General features: G+C 39.4%; 1 protein-coding gene across 6 annotated transcripts in view; it reads right to left on the minus strand.

Annotated features, from left to right (window-relative positions):
- The window catches only part of LOC134669091 (ubiquitin carboxyl-terminal hydrolase 8), a 46864-nt gene extending 23337 nt beyond the window's left edge, over positions 1-23527 (minus strand). The window contains exons 1-13 of one of the 6 annotated variants that reach the window (XM_063526654.1): positions 23251-23527; positions 22941-23171; positions 21401-21540; positions 20687-20849; positions 20188-20344; positions 19464-19599; positions 18585-18673; positions 17898-18017; positions 14794-14919; positions 13432-13537; positions 12559-12743; positions 11065-11151; positions 10098-10208 (exon numbers count right to left, since the gene is read on the minus strand). In XM_063526654.1, the coding sequence (XP_063382724.1) occupies positions 10098-10208; positions 11065-11151; positions 12559-12743; positions 13432-13537; positions 14794-14919; positions 17898-18017; positions 18585-18673; positions 19464-19599; positions 20188-20344; positions 20687-20849; positions 21401-21540; positions 22941-23171; positions 23251-23351 (1752 nt within the window). In that variant the 5' untranslated portion in view covers positions 23352-23527. Of the gene's footprint in view, positions 1-1214; positions 2106-10097; positions 10212-11064; positions 11152-12558; positions 12744-13431; positions 13538-14793; positions 14920-17601; positions 17716-17749; positions 18018-18584; positions 18674-19463; positions 19600-20187; positions 20345-20686; positions 20850-21400; positions 21541-22940; positions 23172-23250 lie in introns of those variants that run through there. The other 5 variants (XM_063526663.1, XM_063526634.1, XM_063526625.1 and 2 more) reach the window with 5 other exon arrangements.
- Between the last annotated feature and the right edge of the window lie 61 nt (positions 23528-23588).

Raw genomic sequence — 23588 nt, forward strand, 5'->3', positions numbered from 1 at the left:
ACGCTAGTGTGCGTAAAGCACCATACCCAAAGCTATCATACTACATTCATAGAATGCTGGCTATAATTAGTTTTTCTTGCCCATACATTAGAACATAGTTTAACCGAATCATAAGCCCATTCATAATAATAAAAAAAAACCTAGAAATCCTAGAATATCATACACATGTAAGTAAGCTTCAGAGATAACAGGCCCCCTTTGCAAACAGGCTTCTATTCAAGGGGAGGGGGGTCAGATATCTCCGCTTACTGTCCATAAACGGATTAATTACAATATTTACGAATCTAACCCAGCTAAAGTAATTTGACAACAGATACCTACCTACAACAGATTTTGTGAGGCTCCGAAAAAATAGGCCTTTTAGGTTCCTAGCCCCAGCATTATACTCCTAATAGTGGAATGTCAATGTATACAGCGAGAGATTCGTATTTAGTAACACGTTCTGGTTTGAATAGCCAGTCGCAGTACCTAGTTTTAATAGCCACACTACGTGTCCTTAAGATCGACCTCGACCTTGAATAGTGTACACATTACATCCATCTATATCGTATTTACTAACACTGGTATATGTGGCTAACGATACTTATGATCGTTTCGGCATCGTTTGGACTAGCACTTACCCCTTTGAAAGTCGGTGTGGATGTGCGAGAACTTGACCCTGACCTCCAACTTAAGGACCGTACTTAAGGCCCTAAGTCAGGTGATACGCATCATATCTAACTATATAGTATATATCTACACATAACCGTTTGAACAGCTGCACGATGTGGTTCTGTGAGTACTTGAGCCTGACCTTGACCTTGAGCACTATGTTAGCTGTGTCCAGCGGTAGGCATCGCTGGTCGTAGCGCAAAATCCTAATTTTAATCCCAGCTCAACTTAAAATCTGGAGTCTATTTTTAAATAAATAAATAAATAAAAAAATGTTTATTGCCAAAAAAAAAACGAAATCTTACAGTATAAGTACATTATAGCTTAACAAACTATTATTAATACTAACAAGTTTTACAAGTGCAGGACAGCCTTTCTTTTGGTACATAGGCAATGGGCACCAGTCTCAGGTTTTGCTAGATTGGTGGTATTATCCAGCCCTGATTTTCAGCCTGATCCCTCTGGTCGGAAGGCGTTTGGCGCGACTGTGTGTGCTTGTGTGTAGGTATGTGTGTGTGCGTGCGCGCGTGTGTGTGTGTGTGTTTGTGTGTTTTACAACTCACCCGTTTGAACAGCCATACGATGTGGTTCTGCGAGTACTTGAGCCTGACCTTGACCTTGAGCACCATGTTAGCTGTGTCCAGCGGCAGGCATCGCTGCTCGTAGCGCAAAATCTTGACTTTGACCTGAGCTTAATTTGAAATTGGACGTTTGGGTCACACGGTTTTCTTGACTGTATTTTAATAGTTCTCTTGAGTAAACTTTGCGTTTATTTAGAACATAAATAAATTTTATTTGTTTTGATCTGGAATTGTAGATTGATATAATGGTCGCCCGCTGTTTTTATGACTTTGTCTGAGTAGTAACTTCAGTTACGCTTTTAAAATAAATCAAGTTGAAAAGTTCTCTTGATTCTATTTCACCCAACTATTCAACTACTATCTCTATCACTTTTATCAACTATTTACGAACTACTTAATGAATACTTCTCCAACGATCGATTTAGTTATTTTTAAATCGCTTGATATTTAATACTCGTAAGGCTAATTTATTTATAGAGTAAAGTTGATTCCATATATCTCGATTTAGTATATTTTGATAACGGGAAAACTAACACCAAACTTGTATTTTATCAATTTTATCATAATACTAATAAATGTTTCAACGATTCTTTATTCTTCCCTTCAATGGCAGTTTTGCCAGCAGATCACCTTCTTTTATTTGTACACAATTTACCAATATATTTTACACATTTCCTTGTTTATCGTTCTTTGCGTCAACTCGCAGTTTCGCGCGAATTTAACACATTGTTTTGTTGAATAAGATGATTACTTTCCGCATTAAATTAGTTAGGTATATTTTTATATTGCAAAATTTTTAATACATTAAGTTATCTAGGTAGAGAAGTTATGTTATTTTATATTGTTTGTTGTAAACAACGTGCCGGCGGTGAGACGGTGGTACAACTGACGCGTAGACGTCTGAAAGGGTGGCTAGAAGGGTGGGACGGGTGACCACGCGTACAGGGGATTATAGGAAACAAACTATAGCGTTTTAAGTTCATGTTCAAGGTCAAGATCAAGAGTCTCAAAAAGAGCTATTCCACCGTGTGACAATATTGTATAACTGTTAGTAATGATTTTGTATTTTACTTTACACTTTTACGTTGTACAATACACGTGCGAAAAGGTAATTAGCAATTCGTGTCGATTTAAAACACTCCCTTCGGTCGTGTCGCCACTTGATGCGAATTTCCTACTTTTCGCACTTGTATCGTAATGTAGGTACTATTATTACATTACATTACATATTATTATATTACATATCTATACGTAACTGATTGAATTAAAAATATGACAGACAATTTGTAATAAAATATTGACTTTAGGTATTATGGATTAAATTCAGTTGATAAGCAAGACTGACACTAAATAGCCGACCAGAGGCCTATAAAAAGGCTGTCAGTTCCATTCTGATTTGAATCTTTATTGTAACGAATCAAAATTGCATTTGTCTTGGCAAGTTTTAATGTCTGGGCGGTTAGAGGCTAATATGAGATTTTCTTTCGTGTGTTTTTTTATCTGTATTTTGTATGTAATTCGACATTAAGAGACCATATACATCTCTTAGTAATTGTAATACGTTAGATTGAATTGTTAGTTTTATTTTATAAAATTGTTGATGCCATTATTTTTGCTTTTATGTAAATTCAATGTTGACGTGTAAAAGTGCCCTTGTGGCCTATTTGCTGAATAAATGTTGATGTTGATGTTGATGTATGAAAATCTAGCATTTTGGGTTTTATAATCTGGGGGCTCATTCAAAGGGTTGAATTTCAAGTAGAGTAAGAGTTTTTCATTTTTTTTATATCCACAGTCCACAATCTATTTTAATGATGCAATACAATAAATACAGGTTGTCCCGATTTAAACATACGGCATTCGCAGCGTGTGGTCACCCTAGCTATAGCCTAGTGTCGTGTCCCTAGGTTTGATAGATTGCGCACTACGTAAGCTAAGAACCTTGTAAATACAGCAGAAGTTAGCTAAGCGGGCGTGGTGGTATAAAAAATGTAACCTGTTTATTTCATTGAACCAATAGTACCTACAATTTCTTTATGAAATTATAGTCTTTAATATTTAAGATTTTATTAACTACTTTCCTATTAGTCTCTTCCCTAATCTTCAGTTCAAATAGTTATGCACGTGTTCTTAGATTTTGGACGGTAAAGTTTTGTTTATATCATTTAAACAATGACAAAATGTAGGCTACATTTTAGTAGTAACAAGCCTATGAAGCTGAAAGTTCTGTCTTCGAATCGCGGTAAGGGAGTAATATTTGCTTGTGAGTAAGTAAATTTGTGTAAGAATATTCCATAATGTTTATTTATTTACAACACCTAGCTTTGCTATTTTTGTTACTGGCTAAGCTGTATTAAGCTAGACACCTTAAGACAAAACAGGAGCTGAGTTTTAAATATTTTAGGTAAATATCCCCGTCTCGCTAACGGAAGCGGCACCTAAAAGTAGTGCGATAAGGACAAGGCGAAAAATCCTGCGTAAAAATCTGAAAAATCGAGGTTTCGTACTCCCTGTTTCCTCCTCCAAAACTTAACCAATCGTAACCAAATTTGGAAATCTAAATGATTATGAAATTATCTGTGTTTTGCTTTTTTGGCTAATTAATATCAGTTTTGAATGCCACGCCTCTCATTGCGGCATAGTCAATTAGGCCATTTTGGCCATTTTTGAAGGGCTCTAGCGCCTTAAAAAACAAAAATATCAAAAAAAGCACAACGGTCCGACACAGATATTGACAATATTAATCTGTGTTGAAAAAATCATTGCTCTAGCTTCAAAAACCACGTAGGAAAACGAGGAGTACGTTTGTATGGAGAAATGACCACTCCTGTTGGCTCTTAAGTATATAGTCACACTGCAACAAGGTACAATCTATTGGTCAGTTTGGCCCGAGTTTATTTCTACTGCAATGTTTTGCGGTATGCAGTAGATAATTTTGTTTGGTTTGAAATGTCAACGTTTTCCTAAATAACGGCAAAGCTAAAAATAATAAGCAATGCATTTCCGGAAAGTGTCGGATAGGCAGGTATTTCAACACTTTTGATAAAGCTAAGAACCCCCCTTGATAACTTAGCTTTAAATTCAACAGTATAAAAAAACCGGGCAAGTGCGAGTCGGACTCGCGCACGAAGGGTTCCGAACCACAATGCACAAAAAAAAAAAACAAAAAAAAAGCAAAAAATAAACGGTCACCCATCCAAGTACTGACCCCTCCCGACGTTGCTTAACTTTGGTCAAAAATCACGTTTGTTGTATGGGAGCCCCATTTAAATCTTTATTTTATTATGTTTTTAGTATTTTTTGTTATAGCGGCAACAGAAATACATCATCTGTGAAAATTTCAACTGTCTAGCTATCACGGTTCGTGAGATACAGCCTGGTGACAGACGGACGGACGGACGGACAGCGAAGTCTTAGTAATAGGGTCCCGTTTTACCCTTTGGGTACGGAACCCTAAAAACAGATTTCTGCAGGTTATTAAGGTAGCTGCCATACGTCTCCCGTCTCCGATAAAGAACGCGTATTTGTGGGCGCCCCTATGTATGTTTGTGTTCTTTGTTTCACCTTAAGCCTCCTCCACACTCGGGCGCGAATCGCGGCGCGAAGCCGCGAACGCGAGTGTGGAGTCGATTTTCGCAGACAGCGAACTCGACTCCACACTCGCGTTCGCGGCTTCGCCCGCGATTCACGCGCATAGTCTGGAGGGGGCTTTAGGGTACAATTAAACATATGACGACAAAATAACGGATTTAATTACAAAAGATTCATAATAACAATCGTTCAAGAAGCTACACATTTCTAGTCCTTCGAGCCGGATAGCAATGAAACAAACTAGTAATTTATTATGATTAATGGTTTACTTTCCCCACAAACAAAGTCTACCGCGAACTACTTTGTTCGTTCGTCTCTACTAAAGCTAAACCTTATTAAAACGTTATAAGATCTACCTTTGGTAGGTTAATTGCTGTTAGTGGCAATTCTGCGTGTTTATTTATTTTGAGGAATACTCGTACATATGTAATGGCACTAAACATGATTACAGGGTAGTAAATGACTGTAATTTGGTTAAAGGGTTTTATTAATTAGTCTGTGTTTTACGTGTTTTGTGTGGCTTGTTAGGCAGTTGAGGATAATTGAGATTAGCTTTATTAAACCAAGTTCAAAAACTCGAAGAGAAGTTCTCAATTCGTCGGGGGAATTTCATTATTTATGTTTCCCGGTTTCTTAAAGGCGGATAGACTGATTTGATATTTTTTTCTAGTTGACATTCCTAAAAAATACCTTTTATTTAGGATATCATCAGATCAAATGTCCTTTCAAACGAAGAGAATCGTAATCCTCCTCCTTCAAAAACTTATACGTGTAAAAAAATCTAACTAGTGTATTTAATGTCTAAACTCTAAGCTATGTACAATATCCTAGATAATAGTACATTACTACAGAGGCCGGGACAAAAGGGGTTGCCGGCCGAAGACATATAGACGGCCGAGCGAAGCGAGGCCGGATAGGTCTGAGCGCGGGCAACCCCATTTCCCGCCGAGGTATGTATAGTGCTTTTCTCAAACATGCAATGAAATAAATAAAATAAAAAATCCACGAAACCCAAGTTTTATTTATAGAAAAAACTAAAAGTAAACTACACCCAAAATATAACCAACACGTACCTATATCATTATCACGCGTATGTTTTACACGAGTCGTGTATTTTTACTACCCGTATATTTTCATGTATCTATGATTTTTTCGCCTTGTATCCGTCTGACTGTCGTTTTCGTCACATAAGTTTACATAGTCTTTCATGTTGATCTCATGTTTCACATACATCGTTGCTTTATGCATGGAGAAAATAAGTATAATTTCCACAGTGTTCACGATTTTGTAGTTACTTTCATTTCTTTAAAATATGCCACAAAACTGTTTCTAATAAACTGTAAGCCATTTTTCTTAGATTCTAAAATAATAAAATTGCCATAAGCAACCATATAGATACTTCGTCTTTGACTTGGCGGCAGAGACAGCAAGTTATTTAAAATCAATTCTGGTTACGCTGCCAATTCCAACTCCTACGATTACAATTAAAATTAATTTCATTATTTTGTCGGGACTCATATTAAAGTAAAAACAATCAACAACGCACCATAAATCCAATAAAACAGAAATACAGAATGAAAATTTTTCAACTTTGCCTCCATAACAATTTAAAAAAATAACTACGCGTGTTTGAGTAGACCTTTTTACCGCTAATGTTTAGATGAAATATTTTAAATGTATTTATTTGTGTAGTTAAATTTATAATTTAAAATTACAGAATTTGGATAATAATGTATTATTTATTAAGTTCATGTTGATTTTATACAAATAAAACTGCAAATTGTAGCAAACATTGTTTTTGTTTTTTTTTTATAGGCGTAGTGGTAGAGTGTCATTACGAACCATGAAGCAAATACTGCCTCTAGTTTTTTTTAATGGCTGAATGCCACGATGCTGTGTCACAAATATCTGTGAAATGGAAATTAAAAAAGAGGACTTTGCCGGCCTAGGCCTGCAAGATTTGTATGAAATTCCATTAAATACCTCTTGTCCTAGCCGAACCTGAAACGTCATACTTCGCAGCCTATTATAAGGAACATAACATCAATATTTCATTGCATGTTTGAGAAAAAATATTTACTATCCAATAATTCTGCTTCTGTACCAACTTTGTATTAAAATGACAGATCGAGCAAATGGGGTAATGAAATGTCTTTTAAGCATCCGGCATAGAAAAACAAGGATTATGCGTCAATGAGCTGTTACCACCTCAACAAATTTAGCCAATTAGGTTTAATACCAACTAATGCCTCATGTAGAAGACCCACCCGTGGACGAACACGGGGCATTAGACATCCGCGCCACTAGTTTTATTACAACTGCTGACTGGCCAATTATAAACCATATTACAAGGCAATAAAGTTAACTAGTGGTCAGTTCTGTTAGTAACAGTGACTTGGGCTTACGAGTAATGCGTGAGACACGTTGTTTGGTAGCCGTCACATATGTCTACTTATAGTCTGGCAAACAAATACGTAAGCAATGACAGTATGACTCTGTCGGTATATGCTGCAAAAGAACCTTGCCAAATTCATCGTACATCATCATCATATCAGCCTTTTTTCGCCCACTGCTCCATCCAAATCACACATACAAAACTGGTGTTATCTAGTTTATTTATATATCTTTTTGACGAAGTTACATTCATTAAATATCCATTATATACCCCTACCATATACTTATGTAGATTTAGAAATTTTTGAATATACAAAATCTGTATTCTGTAGGTTTCATTTCATTTAATATGACGCAAAGTAAACAATTTCTCTCAAATTGGCGTGTATCGGAACAGTTAAACATTTTAACTTAGGTATACTGCGGCGTAGCTCAAAATAAAAGCCTTTGCCTCAGTAATTGGTCAAGTTTGATCGTAGACGAGATATGCGATATAATGCCAAGTTCTCGCCAAGGCCGATGTATTGCTGAAAATGGTAATTTGTTTCACCTAGGTTATTTTACTTTACGTTTGTTTTAGGTTAGTTCACTACAAGGTATAAATAAAGTATAAAGAAGAATGATGGTATTTATGCGATTCCCGACATTGAATATCACTCAAACGAATGCTTTAAAGTATCACAATCAGAATCTTTTTATTTGTGAAAATATAGGTATAATTATGGTGTTATATTATGTACAGGTTTCTCTACGTTTTACCCACGGGTGCAGGTATACAAATTTTTGATCGCATGCAGCATGCATCTTATATTAGTAAACTGAGTAGTTCTGAAGAGTCTAAATAAAAAAGTGAGTTTTGCAAACTGCACACGACTCTGCGCAAGAACGGCTTAAGTTTTTTATCTATACATACTTATCAAGCTTATCAAGACGATTATGCTACTATTTATATGAAACTAGTGTTTCATATAAATTCCATAGTAGCATGTGACGTCACAATCAAATTACCTACTCTTCATAGTTTCATACTGGTTTTAAAATATAAATTATGCCTTAAAATAACTACTGTTTACGTTTCTCTATTAATCTTCTGGTGATTTATTTCATGCATGGTGTAAAATAATTTATTTTAAATACAGTCAAAACCCTAATGTTCAGTACCTGCCCGTGTGATACTCAATTTTTTCATTGAGTATCACATGGGCAGGTACTTAGGCGTACATTTAGGCGTCTATCGATTTGTTAGTTAGGTTAGCAAGATTCAAAGTGGTGGAAAATCAGTAAGTTTCTAAACCGCTACATATGATTTATTTGTTTGTATATAATTATAATTTGCGTATGCACAACGGGGGCGGGTGCGCGAGTAATTATTTACCATCAAGCCTCACGTTGCACACTTATAAGGGTGCCTAGCCTTGGCCTCTGTTAACCTATTGTCAACCTTAATGCTACGAGTTAAGGTCTAATGGTCAGTTAGTGCGTCACACTAAGGGCTACGTAACTGATTATTAGTATACTTTATTCAGACGTAATAAAGTACAGGATTGCTCAATTAAATGAGTCGATGGCTGCTTCGTATACGTCCTTTTAAGGATTCGACGAAAGATCGAGACGGACAGACAGACGCACGCATAGAGTATTCTAGAAACGTATGACGTATCTAGTAAATATACATACGTAGAATAGTAGATACGTTACATGTGTGCGTGTATGAGTCAGAGCTGCATCCAGTCTTAGGTCACGGGTCGATACAATATTTAATTGCAGCCATGCAGCCTCATAAAACCATTAGAACGTTCAACCCTATTAGATAGGGTTGTTAGTACTAAAGTAGAGTAGATTATCCCGCGTAATGCTGACATTTAGGAACTAGTTTTTCGATATTGCTGTGATGTGATTGCGTTTACAATCAACAACCATCAGCGCAATCATTAAATCTCTCGTTTTCGAAGGCTTATAACAAGCAAATAAAAAAAATGATGATCACGTCACTTATCAAAATTGGTTTATAAAATATGGCACTGTGTCGGTAAGGCAAATGTGTCACATTAAACATCTGATACGACGATTCACCAACGGTCCTTGTAAAAAACGAATTCCTGACTTACCTAAGCCTGCTCCGAACTTCAACGAAACGCTGTATGCCATCGCCAGTACGCCATCGAAAGAGTCAGCCGGCCTAGCCAAGGTTACAATCGCTATCGCTTCGACAACGAAAAGAATTATGTCTCTCTATCATTCTTCCATATTAGTGTGACAGTGACCGTTTACATTTCGATCGCTACGGAGCGTAAGCGATAGGCATCTTGGCTACGCGGCCAGGCGTACACTAGATATACAATTAAGAATATTCTAAGATGTCCGAATGGTAATGCAAAGTTTATTTCACGACAACCGACTGCAGGTAAAGAGAACTTAGCACTTAGATCTCTAACAGTTGTGTAGAGTTTATAAAAAATATTGGGAATATATGCGTTTGAACATTCGGACATTCTAGAATATTCTCACTATACACATAAAGTGTATTCATCCTTACTTGTCCGATCATGTAAACAAACAGTTCTCGAAGACATTATCACAGTTTTCTCTGGAATTACATAAATAATCATCAATTAAAATGTTGTTGTATCATTAAAAAAACTCACAAAGTATTGAAATTAACCAAATGACCACTGAAAAATATAATTTCTAATAATATTTTGATCAATAATCGCAGTAACAAACGGATCACCTCAAAAGCATGACATTACGATGTCTAGATTGTCTATGAATCATATTATTTGAATGACACTTTGACGTCAAGTTTGTTTACATGATAAGACCCGTAAGGATGAATACATACATCCAATTTAGGATGTATGTAATATCAAATAAACTTACCACATCGCCCCACTGCGGCTGGAAGTCTCTCTGGTGGTTTCGGGGTATGACCTTGGTGGGTTTGACACTGCGATCGAAGGACGGAGGCGACTCGTCTTCGTCTGATGATACCTGCTGCGAGATGTTTGTCAATATTTTGTCACATTGGTGAGATCACTTGAGTAAAGCGCTGGTGGCTTAGCGGTAAGAGCGTGCGACTTGCATTCCGGAGGTCGCGGGTGTCAACCCCGGCTCGTACCAATGAGTTTTTCGGAACTTATGTACGAAATATCATTTGATATTTACCAGTGGCTTTTCGGTAAAGGGAAACATCGTGAGGAAACATGACTAATCCCAATAAGGCCTAGTTTGCCCTCTGGGTTGGCACTTGGCAGATCAATTCTTGGGAATAGTTGTCAAGCGGACCCCAGGCTCCTATGAGCCGTGGCAAAATGCCGGGATAACGCGAGGAAGAAGGTGAGATCACTTGAGTGGATTACCAAAGTAATTATATAGTATGATTGTTTTATTAGGGTCCCACGTATCGTGATTCCATTGAACTCGCTATGTTTTCATTGAGATTTAAATGGATAGACGTAAGATTCTCCAGATGTTAATTCAGTATTCAGGCGATCAAAATTGCTATCGCATTATTCGTATCATACATACTTAAAAGGGCATTTTCATTTAAAGGTGTACCATTTACTCTTTTTCGAAAATGCATAACTTTTGGGTTATTTCTACGCAGAATCACAAGGACTATCGATGTAAAAAGAAAAAAAATGTCGGTAACGCATTTTCACATACATTTTGTATGGACCGTTACAAAACTGACACCCAAAATTTGTATGAAAAACTAGGGACACTTTTTTCTTTGTCTCATTCCATAGTACTCGTGATTCTGAGTCTAAATACCTAACCCAAAAGTTGATGGTTTTTCGAAAAGAAGTAAATGGTACATTTTTTTCTGAAAACCTCCATAATATACCTTGGCAATGTTGGGGGAGGACTGCGAGCGGTTGAGGCCGGCGGGCCCGTCGTCTGGCGACACCATGTACGTGTCGCCGTCTTCATCCTGACAACACAAACATTCTATTTAATCACAAGCACAGAATAAGTAATAGTATTTCATATAGTATAGCCACGGTCCAGCCAATCCTGAATGGAATTACCTCACCTCGCGGCCGCAGACTGACTTCAGTAGGGCTAAGATGGTCGGTTTTTTATCATGGCTGTCACATTCTAACAAGTATGTAAGTGCGAAAGTGACGCTTGACATGACAAGTGATAAAAGTGCGACCTTGATGACGCCGGTGATTGACAGGATTTTTTACGATACCTTATAAGCTAACTATGCAATGAATTTAACAGAACCAAGTCAGGGAAGTGTTGATGACACTTCGTATTTTTATTGGAATTTGACATGAATGGTGACATTGGCACACTTCTTTGTGCAAATGCTACAGAGAGTTAGCATGGTCCGAGTAAAATGCCGGTGTAAGGGAAAACTTGAATGGTACAATCGCTGCTTGACCAAGCTTACGAGCATTGATGAAACAGACGTATTTATCGGCAAAGATATAACACTCAGAGCTTTCGAACGCTAAGCGATTGCAGTTAACGTGGCCATTAGTAGATTGTAGGGAGACCATAGAAGTGCTGATATACTTCGAGGATAAAATGGGTACCTAGGTACCTACGAGTATGCTCGATTTATACATGCACTCTGCTTCCACTATTATAACGTTTTAAGCAATTACATTGTGTTCAATTCGTTAATAATTAATTAGTATTCTAGGCCTTCGTGAATTTCGCGATGCGCGTCAGCGGTGCGGCCCTGCTTTGCTTGCGTTTCTGCCGGCAGCAGTAAAATTAGACCGATCATGCAATTCTTAGGCATATCGTGAATCAAAAATTCATTGTCTTGTTCTCCGAGTCGACGAAGCCCCGCTAGGCGGGGCTCTTAGGGCCCCCCCACATCTGGCGTCTTTCGAGCGTCGGCGTCTGTCCGCGTCGGTCCAGCGCTATGGAAAATGACGTCGCTGCGCAGTTGCGTCGACGCTGCGTCGACGTCGGCCATAGAATTGTAGACGCCGACGCTCGAAAGACGCCAGATGTGGGGGGGGTCCTTATTTCTGGACAGTTTGTCCTTCGGGCAGGCATCCGAGGCAACCTAACGAACCTATCCTACTTATCTATTGATTTAATATGACTACCGTTAAAATATTACACAGGAATTTTACGGTCGGCCGCCTACATCTCTTCTTCTTTGCATATTGGCATCCACTGCTGAAAGCATGCCTCTTTCATGGATTTCCATGTCGTTCTGTATGCGGCGGTTCTATGCTAGGTCGGCCCTGCCGTCTTTCTAATGTCGTCCGACCATCTGACTCGTGGGTTTCTATCCCTCCGGGTTCCCAGTCGAGGTCTCCAGAACAGTACTCGCTGGCCCTGCGACAGATCCCAACATCTCTACACTCACCTTGTCGAGTACGGGTTTCCGCTTCTCCCGGGCGTGCGCGAGTTTCCGCTTGCGCTCTTGCTCGAGCGCCTCGCGCTGGCGGTCGAGCTCGTGGCGCTGCTCGCGCACGGCGTCGACGCGCGCCGCCGCCGCCGCCAGCTCGCGCGCCTGCATGGCCTGCTCCAAGATCACAAGCTGCTTCTCCGCTGTTCAAATATTGTATGTTATAGTATGTTAAGGCGTTAGAGTGCGTGTGCAGATGTTTTTGAGCACCTCGGCCGCTCTGATATATTTGATGGCGACTGTACACTGACGACCCGCCCCGGCTTCGCACGGGTTACACGAAATTTTAACAAATTATACACCTAAACCTTCCTCGAGAATCCGTGTGAGAACCGCATGATAATCTGTTTCTTAGTTTTTGAATTTACCACGAACATATATAAACACAAACAGACACGGCGAGGGACTTTGTTTTATAAGGTGTAGTGATAACTTGTAAGGCATTTTACATGGGTTCGAGTGGTTTAGGCGAGTGGTTAGGTTTTCACATGGGACGTACGAAAATAACACCAATAAACATATGTCAAATGAATTTTCTGAAACATTAGCGAGACTACAAAAAACAAAAGTTGGTCAAGTGTTAATGAGACTTACTAACGTCTCCTTCACTTAAAGCTGGGGTTTAACATTAAAAATGAACAATTATATTTTACTTTCAGAATCGCGGGTTCTCTTAATTATAAGTCAATGAAAAAGTTAGTATCTGAATTATAAACAAAAAATTGGCTACGATAATTTCGTATTGTATGTACTAACATTTAACTGGCCACTGGTGAGCCTTATCTCTTAGCGAATAAGGCTCACGAATATTCAGTTAACGACGTTATCTACCATTGGCGTCGTCGGTGGCGATGGAATCGGCAATCTTCTCGGCCTCGGCGCGCTCCCGCCGCTGGTACTCCTCCAGCTGCTGGCGGAGACTCAGGTTCTCTTGTTCCTGGTTAACATAATATGCAGGGTGATTTCGGGGTCGTGGAGCAAGAGAGCCAGACATCATACAGAAACCAAAGATGAGCCTAATGATGTTGTTAATCATTGTTTATCACCAATAATGATGATTATTTTTCAAACGACAAGTAGAAGAAAACTTTTTTGCATACAATTTGGTGACCCTACTCAATGTGACGTCTTGTCGCTTTCCATAAAGCGTATGTCAAAAGTCATAGGGTGACCATAATTACTTAGTATGACATTAATTTTACTTGAAAAATAAGAATAATTAAAGTAATTATCTTTTAATCAAATATGACATATATGATAATGTGGATCATTTACAGAGTCAGAAAAAGTGGTTCTGGATCACGACCCAGAAATCACCCTGTATAATCTGTGATATCTAAACAAGATGGCGCTGTACGGCGCCATTTGTTTTTTATCTGGATTGCATCTACTTTTAATAATGAGGGTTTCCGCGATCGAGATTCTCACTAGATAGCAGCACCGTGACGAGAGGTCTTTTTAACAGCGGCTGTCAAATTCCACCAATAATAAAACATGGTTAAACATGTTTGGTGGATTATGACAGCTAGACCTCTCGGTACGGTGCTGTCATCTAGTGATAAACTCGATCACGGAAACCCTCATTACAGTTACGGCAAAATTTACGGAACCGTATTGCAACAACACACGGACATTAGCTGTCCGAAGCACAAATTAAATTTTTCTCAGTCTTTACACATTTAATACAATAAATTATCTTCTATTTGATACGACTATTTGAAAACAAAAAAATAGTTAAACAGATTCGCTTCGTGGGACGTCTTGAGCACGGGAATAACCTAACATTTATCGCAAAAATGAGATGGGCCCGATAATGGGCTCCACATCAATTCTGATGAGTAGTTCACGGGATTCAAATATTGTAGCTACAAAGATTTGGGTGTACGACTGACTGTTTTCGAGCCGTGACCTAATTTCGATGTATTTGGGGCGACATTTAAAATAAAGGAAAAGCAGATGGCTTCTTTTTTATCCGCGTAAGGCCCACCATACAGTTTCCCTATTTTTAATTTGAACCTTCTTGTATAGTAGATTAGGGTGACTTTCGTTTGTTTTTGAAAACAGTGTAACAAAGGAAATGCTACCTTATGTAGTCTTTGAAAGGTTCGAATTAGATCGAAACGGAATGTACATTATAATGCACATTGGGCCTTATGAGGTTTAATATTAGTCACTATTGGTCCTAACACTTACCATGTCAAACTGCTTATTCTCCAACTGCATAAGCTGCGATATGATCTCCTGTTCGCGCATCTTGTACAAAGCTCGCACGTCATCCCGCTCCTCTGTCTCGCGCTGGAAGTGGGTCTTCTCCCAATCCTGGACAAACGAATACCTCAATATTAACCTCGCTTAGTATTACACCTGTCCAATATAAATTGGTCCAATGTCATTGCGTCTCACTCTCTCATTAAGCAAAATGCGAAAAAAATACATATTGGACAAAGATATTGGACAGATGGATCATCATTATACATAAAACTAAGCAAACTTCTGTTCAATCGTGTCGCTTTCTAACAAAAGTAAACGATCATAGTGGAAATCGAATGTTGCAAGCTCGCTCGGACTACTGCAACGTGGGTAGCAACAGCGCAACGGTTACAGTAACAAGTCTCACCTGTTCCGCCCCTATCCTTTACATTTCGAGTGTCAGGGCTGATTTAGAAGGCGCGCGAACTCGCATGCGATTTTAGGTACATTGCGGACTATTGGTTACGTCCAATTCAAACGACCGATCAAAACCCGCAATGTAATGAAACTCGCATCGAAACTCGAGTTCTCGCATCGTCTAAATAATAATAATAATAATAATAAGCCCGCAGGGCAGCTTGTGGCGAGCTGTTGGGGAGTAACGACCCCACGGACCCGAGTGCTCCCGAGAGTCGGTCAGGGTCTCCGTCTCCGGCGTGTCTTCGTCGGCCGGAGTGGACCCCAAGGGGACCCGCAGGACTCTCAGCTCTGGCTTGCCTTAATTGGCCGTCCAGAGAGGAGTCGTTAGAGCTATATGCTCCAGGGGTGGAAGTGAAAGATGCATAAGACGCGAGTTGGCACAGTGGCTGTTAACAGCCACTGGGTAGAAAGCGGCGCACACCTCTCGACACCCCTGAGCCGCTCACACCGATGTTGCTCCTGGTCGTCTTTACGACGGCAGTTTCAGGGGCCCATCTAGTAAGCGGCGAGTCACCGCCTGCCTCGATGACGGTGTTTACATTGTTATGGCAGGTGTCCGGACCTGTTTACAATAGCCCAGTCTCATTGTCCACCCAAACATCAATCCATAAACCGGTATACTGTTCACTTCTTCTACAATAGTCCCAATGCCTGCTGCGACCGGTTCACGGGTGTCTATTGTTGCACCTGTGAACGGGTTCCAGCAGGCGTTCTACATGACATTAAAACTCTCCAAAGGGCCTCTACGTGTTGGATCTATATCCCCACGCAAGCCTATCAAAAGACCGGGATTTATAGGCCCGTGAAGTCCAAAAAGGAGAAACAATAATAATAATAATAATACAAGGACAAGTCCAGTAAGTACCTAGACTTGGCTCACGAGATAACCGCCATGTGGGATGTTGATTCGACGATCATTGTCCCGATAGTCGTTTCAGTGAACGGTTTAATAGCGAAGAGTCTCGACCAACATCTCGAGAGACTCTCGCTAGGTGGTTGGATCAAGGGACAGATGCAGAAGGCGGTGATCTTGGACACGGCGCGGATAGTACGTCGGTTCCTCTCTCTGCAGCCCTGACCACCGGTAGCTTGGGCCTTGCCCCGCTGCTGGCGGCACCCTAGGTTAGGTTTTTTATAATGTGTTTATATGTATTTTTATTGTTTTGTAAGTGTTTTTATATTTTACTTTTATATTCATATTATAAAAATACCTAACCTAAGACGATAAATAAATAAAGAGAAAATAATAATAAAATCGTTTATTTCGACCAACTTAGGATCATATTCATTGACATATTATAATGAAAATTAAGATTAAAATTAAATTGACTAAATTTACATTAAAATAAAAATAAATTATAATAAATTAAATTAAAGCATTATATTCTAACTTATACATACTAACACAACAAACAATAAGAGCCTTAGAGAGGCTTGGACACCAGCACGTGAATCATATGACAGTGATTCAGGTACTGGCAGTCAAACCTCTCTGCGAACGCCCTCAAGATGCCGTTGGCACTAGCCCGCACTCTGCGCACCAGGGATGTGCAGCGTTTCCTCATTGTGGTGTAGAAACAGTCTACTCTGGCCTCCGCGAACATCCCCGACGCACTACAAAAACGAGGTAGTCCCATCAGCACCCTGAAGGCATTATTATATTGTATACGAAGAGCGTTGTACTGCTTTTGCGTATAGCACGCCCACAGATTAGCAGTGTAAAAGGTAGTACAGAAAGCTCTAAAAAGAGTCTTTTTCACCTCAGTGGAGCAACTAACAAATCTGCGGGCCACCATATTCGCTCTAACACACAACGCTCTCCGTTCCCTTTCAATGTCAGCATCATCTTTCAAGTCAGAGGTTACTACATGCCCAAGGTATTTGAAACGGTCCACCCTATTAAGTGGAGTTCCGTTTAACTTAATAGGAGGTACTGGTGGTAGTTTTTTACCTCTAACTTGAAAGACCATGCATTCAGATTTCTTGACATTATATGTCAAACCGTGACTGATTGCATATTTCTCACATATATTTATGAGCTTCGCCAAACCACAAGGAGAGGCACTCAGCAGCACCATATCGTCTGCATAGCTTATGTTATTCAGACAAGTATCGCCAATGTGGCATCCGACAGTAGTGCTGCTGAGCTCCTCTAAAAGTGCGTTGATATACAGGTTGAAGAGCTTGGGCGAGGTCACCCCTCCCTGCGCCCTTAGTGAGGTGTCAGCTAAGCGTTATTTGTTGTTGAAGTATCTGTGCCATGTTGCGAGCTCGCTCGTACTTCTGCAGCGTCGCTAGCAACAGCGCAACGGTTACAGTAACAAGTCTCACCTGCTCCGCCTCTATCCTTTGCATTTCGAGTGTCAGTGAGGTGTCAGCTAAGCGTTCTTGTTGTTGAATGATCTGCGCGATGTTGCGAGCTCGCTCGTACTTCCAACGTCGCTTGCAACAGCGCAACGGTTACAGTAACAAATCTCACCTGTTCCGCCTCTATCCTTTGCATTTCGAGTGTCAGTGAGGTGTCAGCTAAGCGTTCTTGTTGTTGAATGATCTGCGCCATGTTGCGAGCTCGCTCGTACTTCCAACGTCGCTTGCAACAGCGCAACGGTTACAGTAACAAGTCTCACCTGTTCCGCCTCTATCCTTTGCATTTCGAGTGTCAGTGAGGTGTCAGCTAAGCGTTCTTGTTGTTGAATGATCTGCGCCATGTTGCGAGCTCGCTCCTCGTACTTCTGCAACGCTGCGGCCTGCAACAGCGCAATGGTTGCAGTAACAGTTACAGTGAAAAAGGTAAATACCAAATAATGAAAACTAGTAGTAGTTACCGTCGCTAGTGATAATAAACTGAATACATCTTCGAAATAGGCCTCGTGGGTCTTACGATCGAATTTAGTTATATCTTACACTTTATTTTGGTATTTTTCTTATTATCCCATTTGGATTAACCTTGTACGTTTTAAACGAAGAATTAAACTGAAAGTTACATATTGAAGTGAAATTATCTCGACATATTTTGAATGCGTCTAGCTTTCGTCATTATCTTGAGGAGATTGCGGCTCCTCGGATATCGCCAAGGTCCCATGATATGAACTGGCACTAACACAACTCATACCTGGACGTATTTTTAGGAATAAAGATCCAACTGACAAAATATTTGGAAAAATAACTTGAATTTTCTGTCAAAAAGAAAAGTAATTTAAAAATAGAAAAATTTTGAGAAAAATCCTTTTGCCTACATCCAACTGATCATCGGTGAACCTCATGTTTTTGCGATAAAGATAATAACTGTTATATAAAAGTGTGGATGAAAGTACCTTGCTGCTGCGATCGACGGTGGGTTCCGAAGTCCGCGGTCGCGGCGGAGCCGGGGTCAGATCTGCCCACACGGGGTAATCTATCTCACCTGTAGATAAACCAATATTCAAGATTTCATTGTACAATACAAACAGGAACACTCTTCTGTCCTTCAGTGAACTTCGGTGTAAACATTATTTCAAAAGGCATACAGACGGACAGTTAACAGTGTGGGCGATAGTACCAAGAAAAAAAAACCACAATAACAGGTGTATTCGAACAATGAGATACGTCAAATACTAGATATTGAAACGATATGGATTAGATATGTCAGTGTCAAACAAGTGTCAAAAGTGACGTATTTGTTTGAAGAAACGTCAATTTTGACACTTGTTTGACACTGACATATCTAATCCATATCTTTTCTAGATCTTTAACTGACGTATCTTAAAGTTGGAATCGGATCGTAATTGTTCCACAATTAATAGGGAATAATAGGCAAAGCTCTGCGTAGGTAGCACCACTAGCACATACAGTAAACAAATCTCATTGACACATCATGCGTCACTACGTCAATCACATGGCCTACCGTGAAACACGATAATCGAAAGTTCGGTATATGCCTCTCTATCACTCTTGCGTATTCGATCGATAGAGAAGCAGATAAATAAATTTCGTTTTTCGCGTTTCGCGGTAGGCCACCTGTAAACAAACCGCCTTGGTGCATCAATGTCATAGTGAAAACTTATCAAAAAAGTGTTTGAGGCCTAGTATAAGGTAGTTTAAGGTACAGTATGTATAAGTTACTCTAGGGTTTACTAAACAAATTAGTGCTGCACTCTGGCGGCAGAACATTGCAGTAATATTCCCTATTGAAGAAATTAAACCAACGTTCTTACCTAGCATGTCTTTGGGTGCCTTGGCTCTCGGAGTTGGCTGGGGATTGGTAGTCAAAGCGGGGTAACGTAGAAGCCAGTCTTCATAGCCTCCGTGCAGGGCCAGTGGTGGACGCGGGTATTGCACTTTTACATCCCACTAGTGACAAAACATATCAACTTATTAACATTATCAAGTATAGCTGAAGTCTTTTCACTGCTGATAAATGAACACAAACATTTTTGAGAAAGATTTTGCAGGTTAGTGAAAGTATGGTTTGCTCTAAGGACCAGGACTCAGGGTCAGGACATCATCATCATTCATCATTTCAGCCTATATACGTCCCACTGCTGAGCACAGGCCTCCTCTCATGCGCGAGAGGGCTTGGGATATAGTCCCCACGCTAGCCCAATGCGGATTGGGGACTTCACATGCACCTTTGAATTTCTTCGCAGATGTATGCAGGTTTCCTCACGATGTTTTCCTTCACCGAAAAGCTAGTGGTAAATATCAAATGATATCACTCAGGACAAGGACCTGAGATTTAGCATACTGTATTTTTATAACCCGGATATTAAAATAATTGTTTAATTGGAATTTACTGTACAATTATCCTGCTTTTGTCTGCATTTGTTCGATAAATTTAACAATCGAACTGTAAATTATACTTCAAAATCTCATTCCCCTCATGGGTCACCAAAAATTAACACAAAATTTTATAAAAAAATTGTAGGTTAGAAACAGTACCTTCAACAAGATGGTCTTCAGGAGATGGAGCGTGTTTCCTGGGATGACAGCGGTGCTAGACCAGTCCAGCATCACAATGAGCTCCATGGAAGCACGGTTTGCCCAGATAGGTTTGGAAGGCGCGGGTAAGTTCTGTTCTAGGATATGCGCTGAACGACTGGAGAAGAGATTTTTCATATCACATGACAGTTAATAGTTACCTATCCATATTTCATTTATAGGTAAATTAGGTAATAGTGAACAACTGTTTACTTAGGACCAACCCTGAAATCACAAAAAAAATTGCGAGATGCGTAGAAAGTAAGTTACGCGCACATTATTGAATATGTCATTATTGATACTGTCAGTGACTCGTGGTAAGGGTACTAGTTGTACTTATTAATAGCAAATTATTGGCCATAATAAAAGACAAATCTGTGTGGCTTTCTACATATCAAAAGATACCTTACGGCCACTGCATAAGGTACATTTTGATATGGAGAGCCATGTTTTGTCTTACCCAGGTGAAATGCTCTCTTCAGGCACACTGATGCAGGAGGGGCAGTTGATGTGGGACTCTATGTAGTCCTTGCCGGGCCGAGCGTCCAGTATCATCACCTTCATCTTGCCACTCTTGAGGATGTTGTATAGCTGCTCGCTCTTGATGGTCACTTCATCTAGACCTGAAAAGTGACAGAACTATAGTTTTATATCCTTTGGAAATGATTTGAAAAATTATCACAGTTCTCTGCTACCTTTTTGGTAGACATGAGTCGTTCATGAGTGGATTAAATGAACTATATCTTTTGATTGAACTCACTCACTCTTCAAGTCAATGAAGATTAACTCGCTTAGTAACTCATTTAACTCAGCTCAGTGTTACTTGCTCGCTCTTTTCCACTCATGATTCGAATGAGCTATTATGCCTGAATTTCAGCTTTTAATTTTGGTATTTGGCATTAGTAGTTGACAATAGATAGTCCGAGTTTAATAAATGTTTCAGAGAGGCATTTATCATCAATCATCATCGTCATCTACGGAGCGTTGACCAGGTTTTTCTCACTCAGTCCGCTCGGCTACCTAATTCCGAGAAATGGCACAGTCACTAGTTTTTACGAAAGCGACTGCCATCTGACTTTCCAACTCAGAGAGTACTTATAGTCTGGTTTTTTTTTTTTTTTTACCGGACGATCTTTTACCGAAAAGCAATTGGGAAACATAGAAAATAATTAACCTGGTAAACCCAAAGGCTGAGAAGGTTCGGGTGCGGGCGCTGCCTCCAGCGCCTTCTTCCGGTTCTCATCTATCTTCTGTTTGATAACCTCATTCTCCTGGATGTCGTTCAGCCGCTTTTTCTTCTGTTCTTGGTTATACCTGAAAAAAAAAATAGGAAAATAAACAAATTCATTAATAATAATACAGGTCTTGTGTTAAGCCAAAATTTACGAATAAATGGTAAAAATGATGACAAAGATCATTCTAAATTTAAATTTGCGTTGACTCATGATTGTAAATGAAGTATTGTGTGCTACGCCCATCCTATTTCTTAAATACTTAATAGCATTCATTTCGATTTGATTTGTAATGTTTTAGAGTTTTTATTATCCTTGCATTTGGTATGCTAAAGTATCTTTTGACCCCCCTTGATGCCCTTGCAACACTAAAGATTCTGTTTTTCGAATTTTGGAGTTCAGTACTAGCACAAGGAGTTTGTCCCCTTGTAAAACAAATAAGTATTTATATCATGACACCTTATAAAACAAAGTTCACCGCCACCTCTGTCTCTTTGTGTGTTAGTATGTTTGTTCGCAATAAACTCAAAAACTACTGAATGGATTTTCATGTGGTTTTCACCTATCAATAGAGTGATTCTTGAGGAAGGTTAAGTGTATAATTTGCTGAAGCCAGGGCATATTCAAAATCATATCATAGCTTAGTAGATTTCTCTCATGTTAAAAATTCTAAGCAGTGAACAGATTATGGGATTTACAAGTCAAATTCCTTGACCTGTTGGCACATCAGAAATTACATTATTTATAGTTGAATCTATTTAGATCCCAATGATACTATTCCAAAGATTTAAGATGTTGTACCATTGTCCACACTGTTAACTGTACATCGGTGGATCTTATGCCTTTTGTAATAAGGTCCACCGATGTACAGTTGGGAGTGTTGCTGTTTGTAATTCATTGGTCAACTGACTAAGTATAGTTAGTTTTGCAGTGATAAGTGTTTCTATATATTTGTGGCATAGTCAATACAAGATAATAAATATTATTAAGTCTAAAGTTCATTTTGTAATTAACCTTTCCGACCACACAGACATGGATTTGCATCAATTCTTGAGTGTGCGGAGATTCTGGGAGTTAGATCGATACTTTAACTTAGTTGGAGGTATTGCTGCCTTCCAATCTGAGTCTTAGGGTCAGTTGCACCAACCAGGATTGTCCAACTGACCAACTCCATTCAGCACCTCAGCAGTCAACTATGAAAATTTACATACAATAATATTTTGCAAGCGTTTTAACAGTGACAAACAGTTTGGTGCAATTGATCCTTAGGTGACAAATCCCCTTAAGGACAATTATTTGGTGATAAGCCTTGGCTATACAAATAGGCACAGTAGTATATCAAATATATGACGTCGAGTTGCGGAAATCAAGCCCACGAAAACCTATGGCTATACAGGCATTGAGTTAATAAGCTTACTGCAAGACCATGTTGATTTGTGTAAATATTTTCCTATAGTATTCTTTTATTTATATCAATCTCACCTGTCAATCAGACTGTTCTTCAGCTCTTCAGCCGCATCAATAGCCTTATTAGGGTTCTTGGTCCCTAGCATCTGGTTGAAATAGTTCTTGTCCTTCAAATAGTCCTTGTCCTTGCTAATGCACGCCACGACCCGCAAGTACTTCATGTAGCACACGTAAGAGTACTCCTCGTCGCCCTTCTCACGGGCCTCTGCTGCGCTCTCAAAAAGTTTTTGCGCTGTTTTGCATAACCTTAAAAAAATTAACAATTTAACTAATAAGACATCAATTATTTAGGCGAAATTTTACTTTGTGTAGTGTAAAAACTTACGCAGTAGCCCTCTTCGACTTCAAATCTGGAATATTATGCAGTTTATCCAAATCTTCGATGCATTTACCAAGATGCAGTTGCTGTCTTCGAGTTTCCGTCATCTTGGAAATTCAAACCTGCCGCACGGTCCGCGTAATGGATTATAGTGGTTTTATTCGACACTAGGAACACTAATCACTACATTACATTAGAGATAAACAACGAGTGATTTTAGTATTATTCACAAACGGAAACAAAAAACTGGCTAGCCTAATCGGAAAACGTCATGTTTGAACGAATGATTTGAATGGAAAAGAAATGTCAATCAAATTTTATGAACGAATGACCCAATGATGAAT

This window comes from Cydia fagiglandana, chromosome 1 (assembly GCF_963556715.1).
Source record: "Cydia fagiglandana chromosome 1, ilCydFagi1.1, whole genome shotgun sequence".
NCBI lineage: Eukaryota > Metazoa > Arthropoda > Insecta > Lepidoptera > Tortricidae > Cydia > Cydia fagiglandana.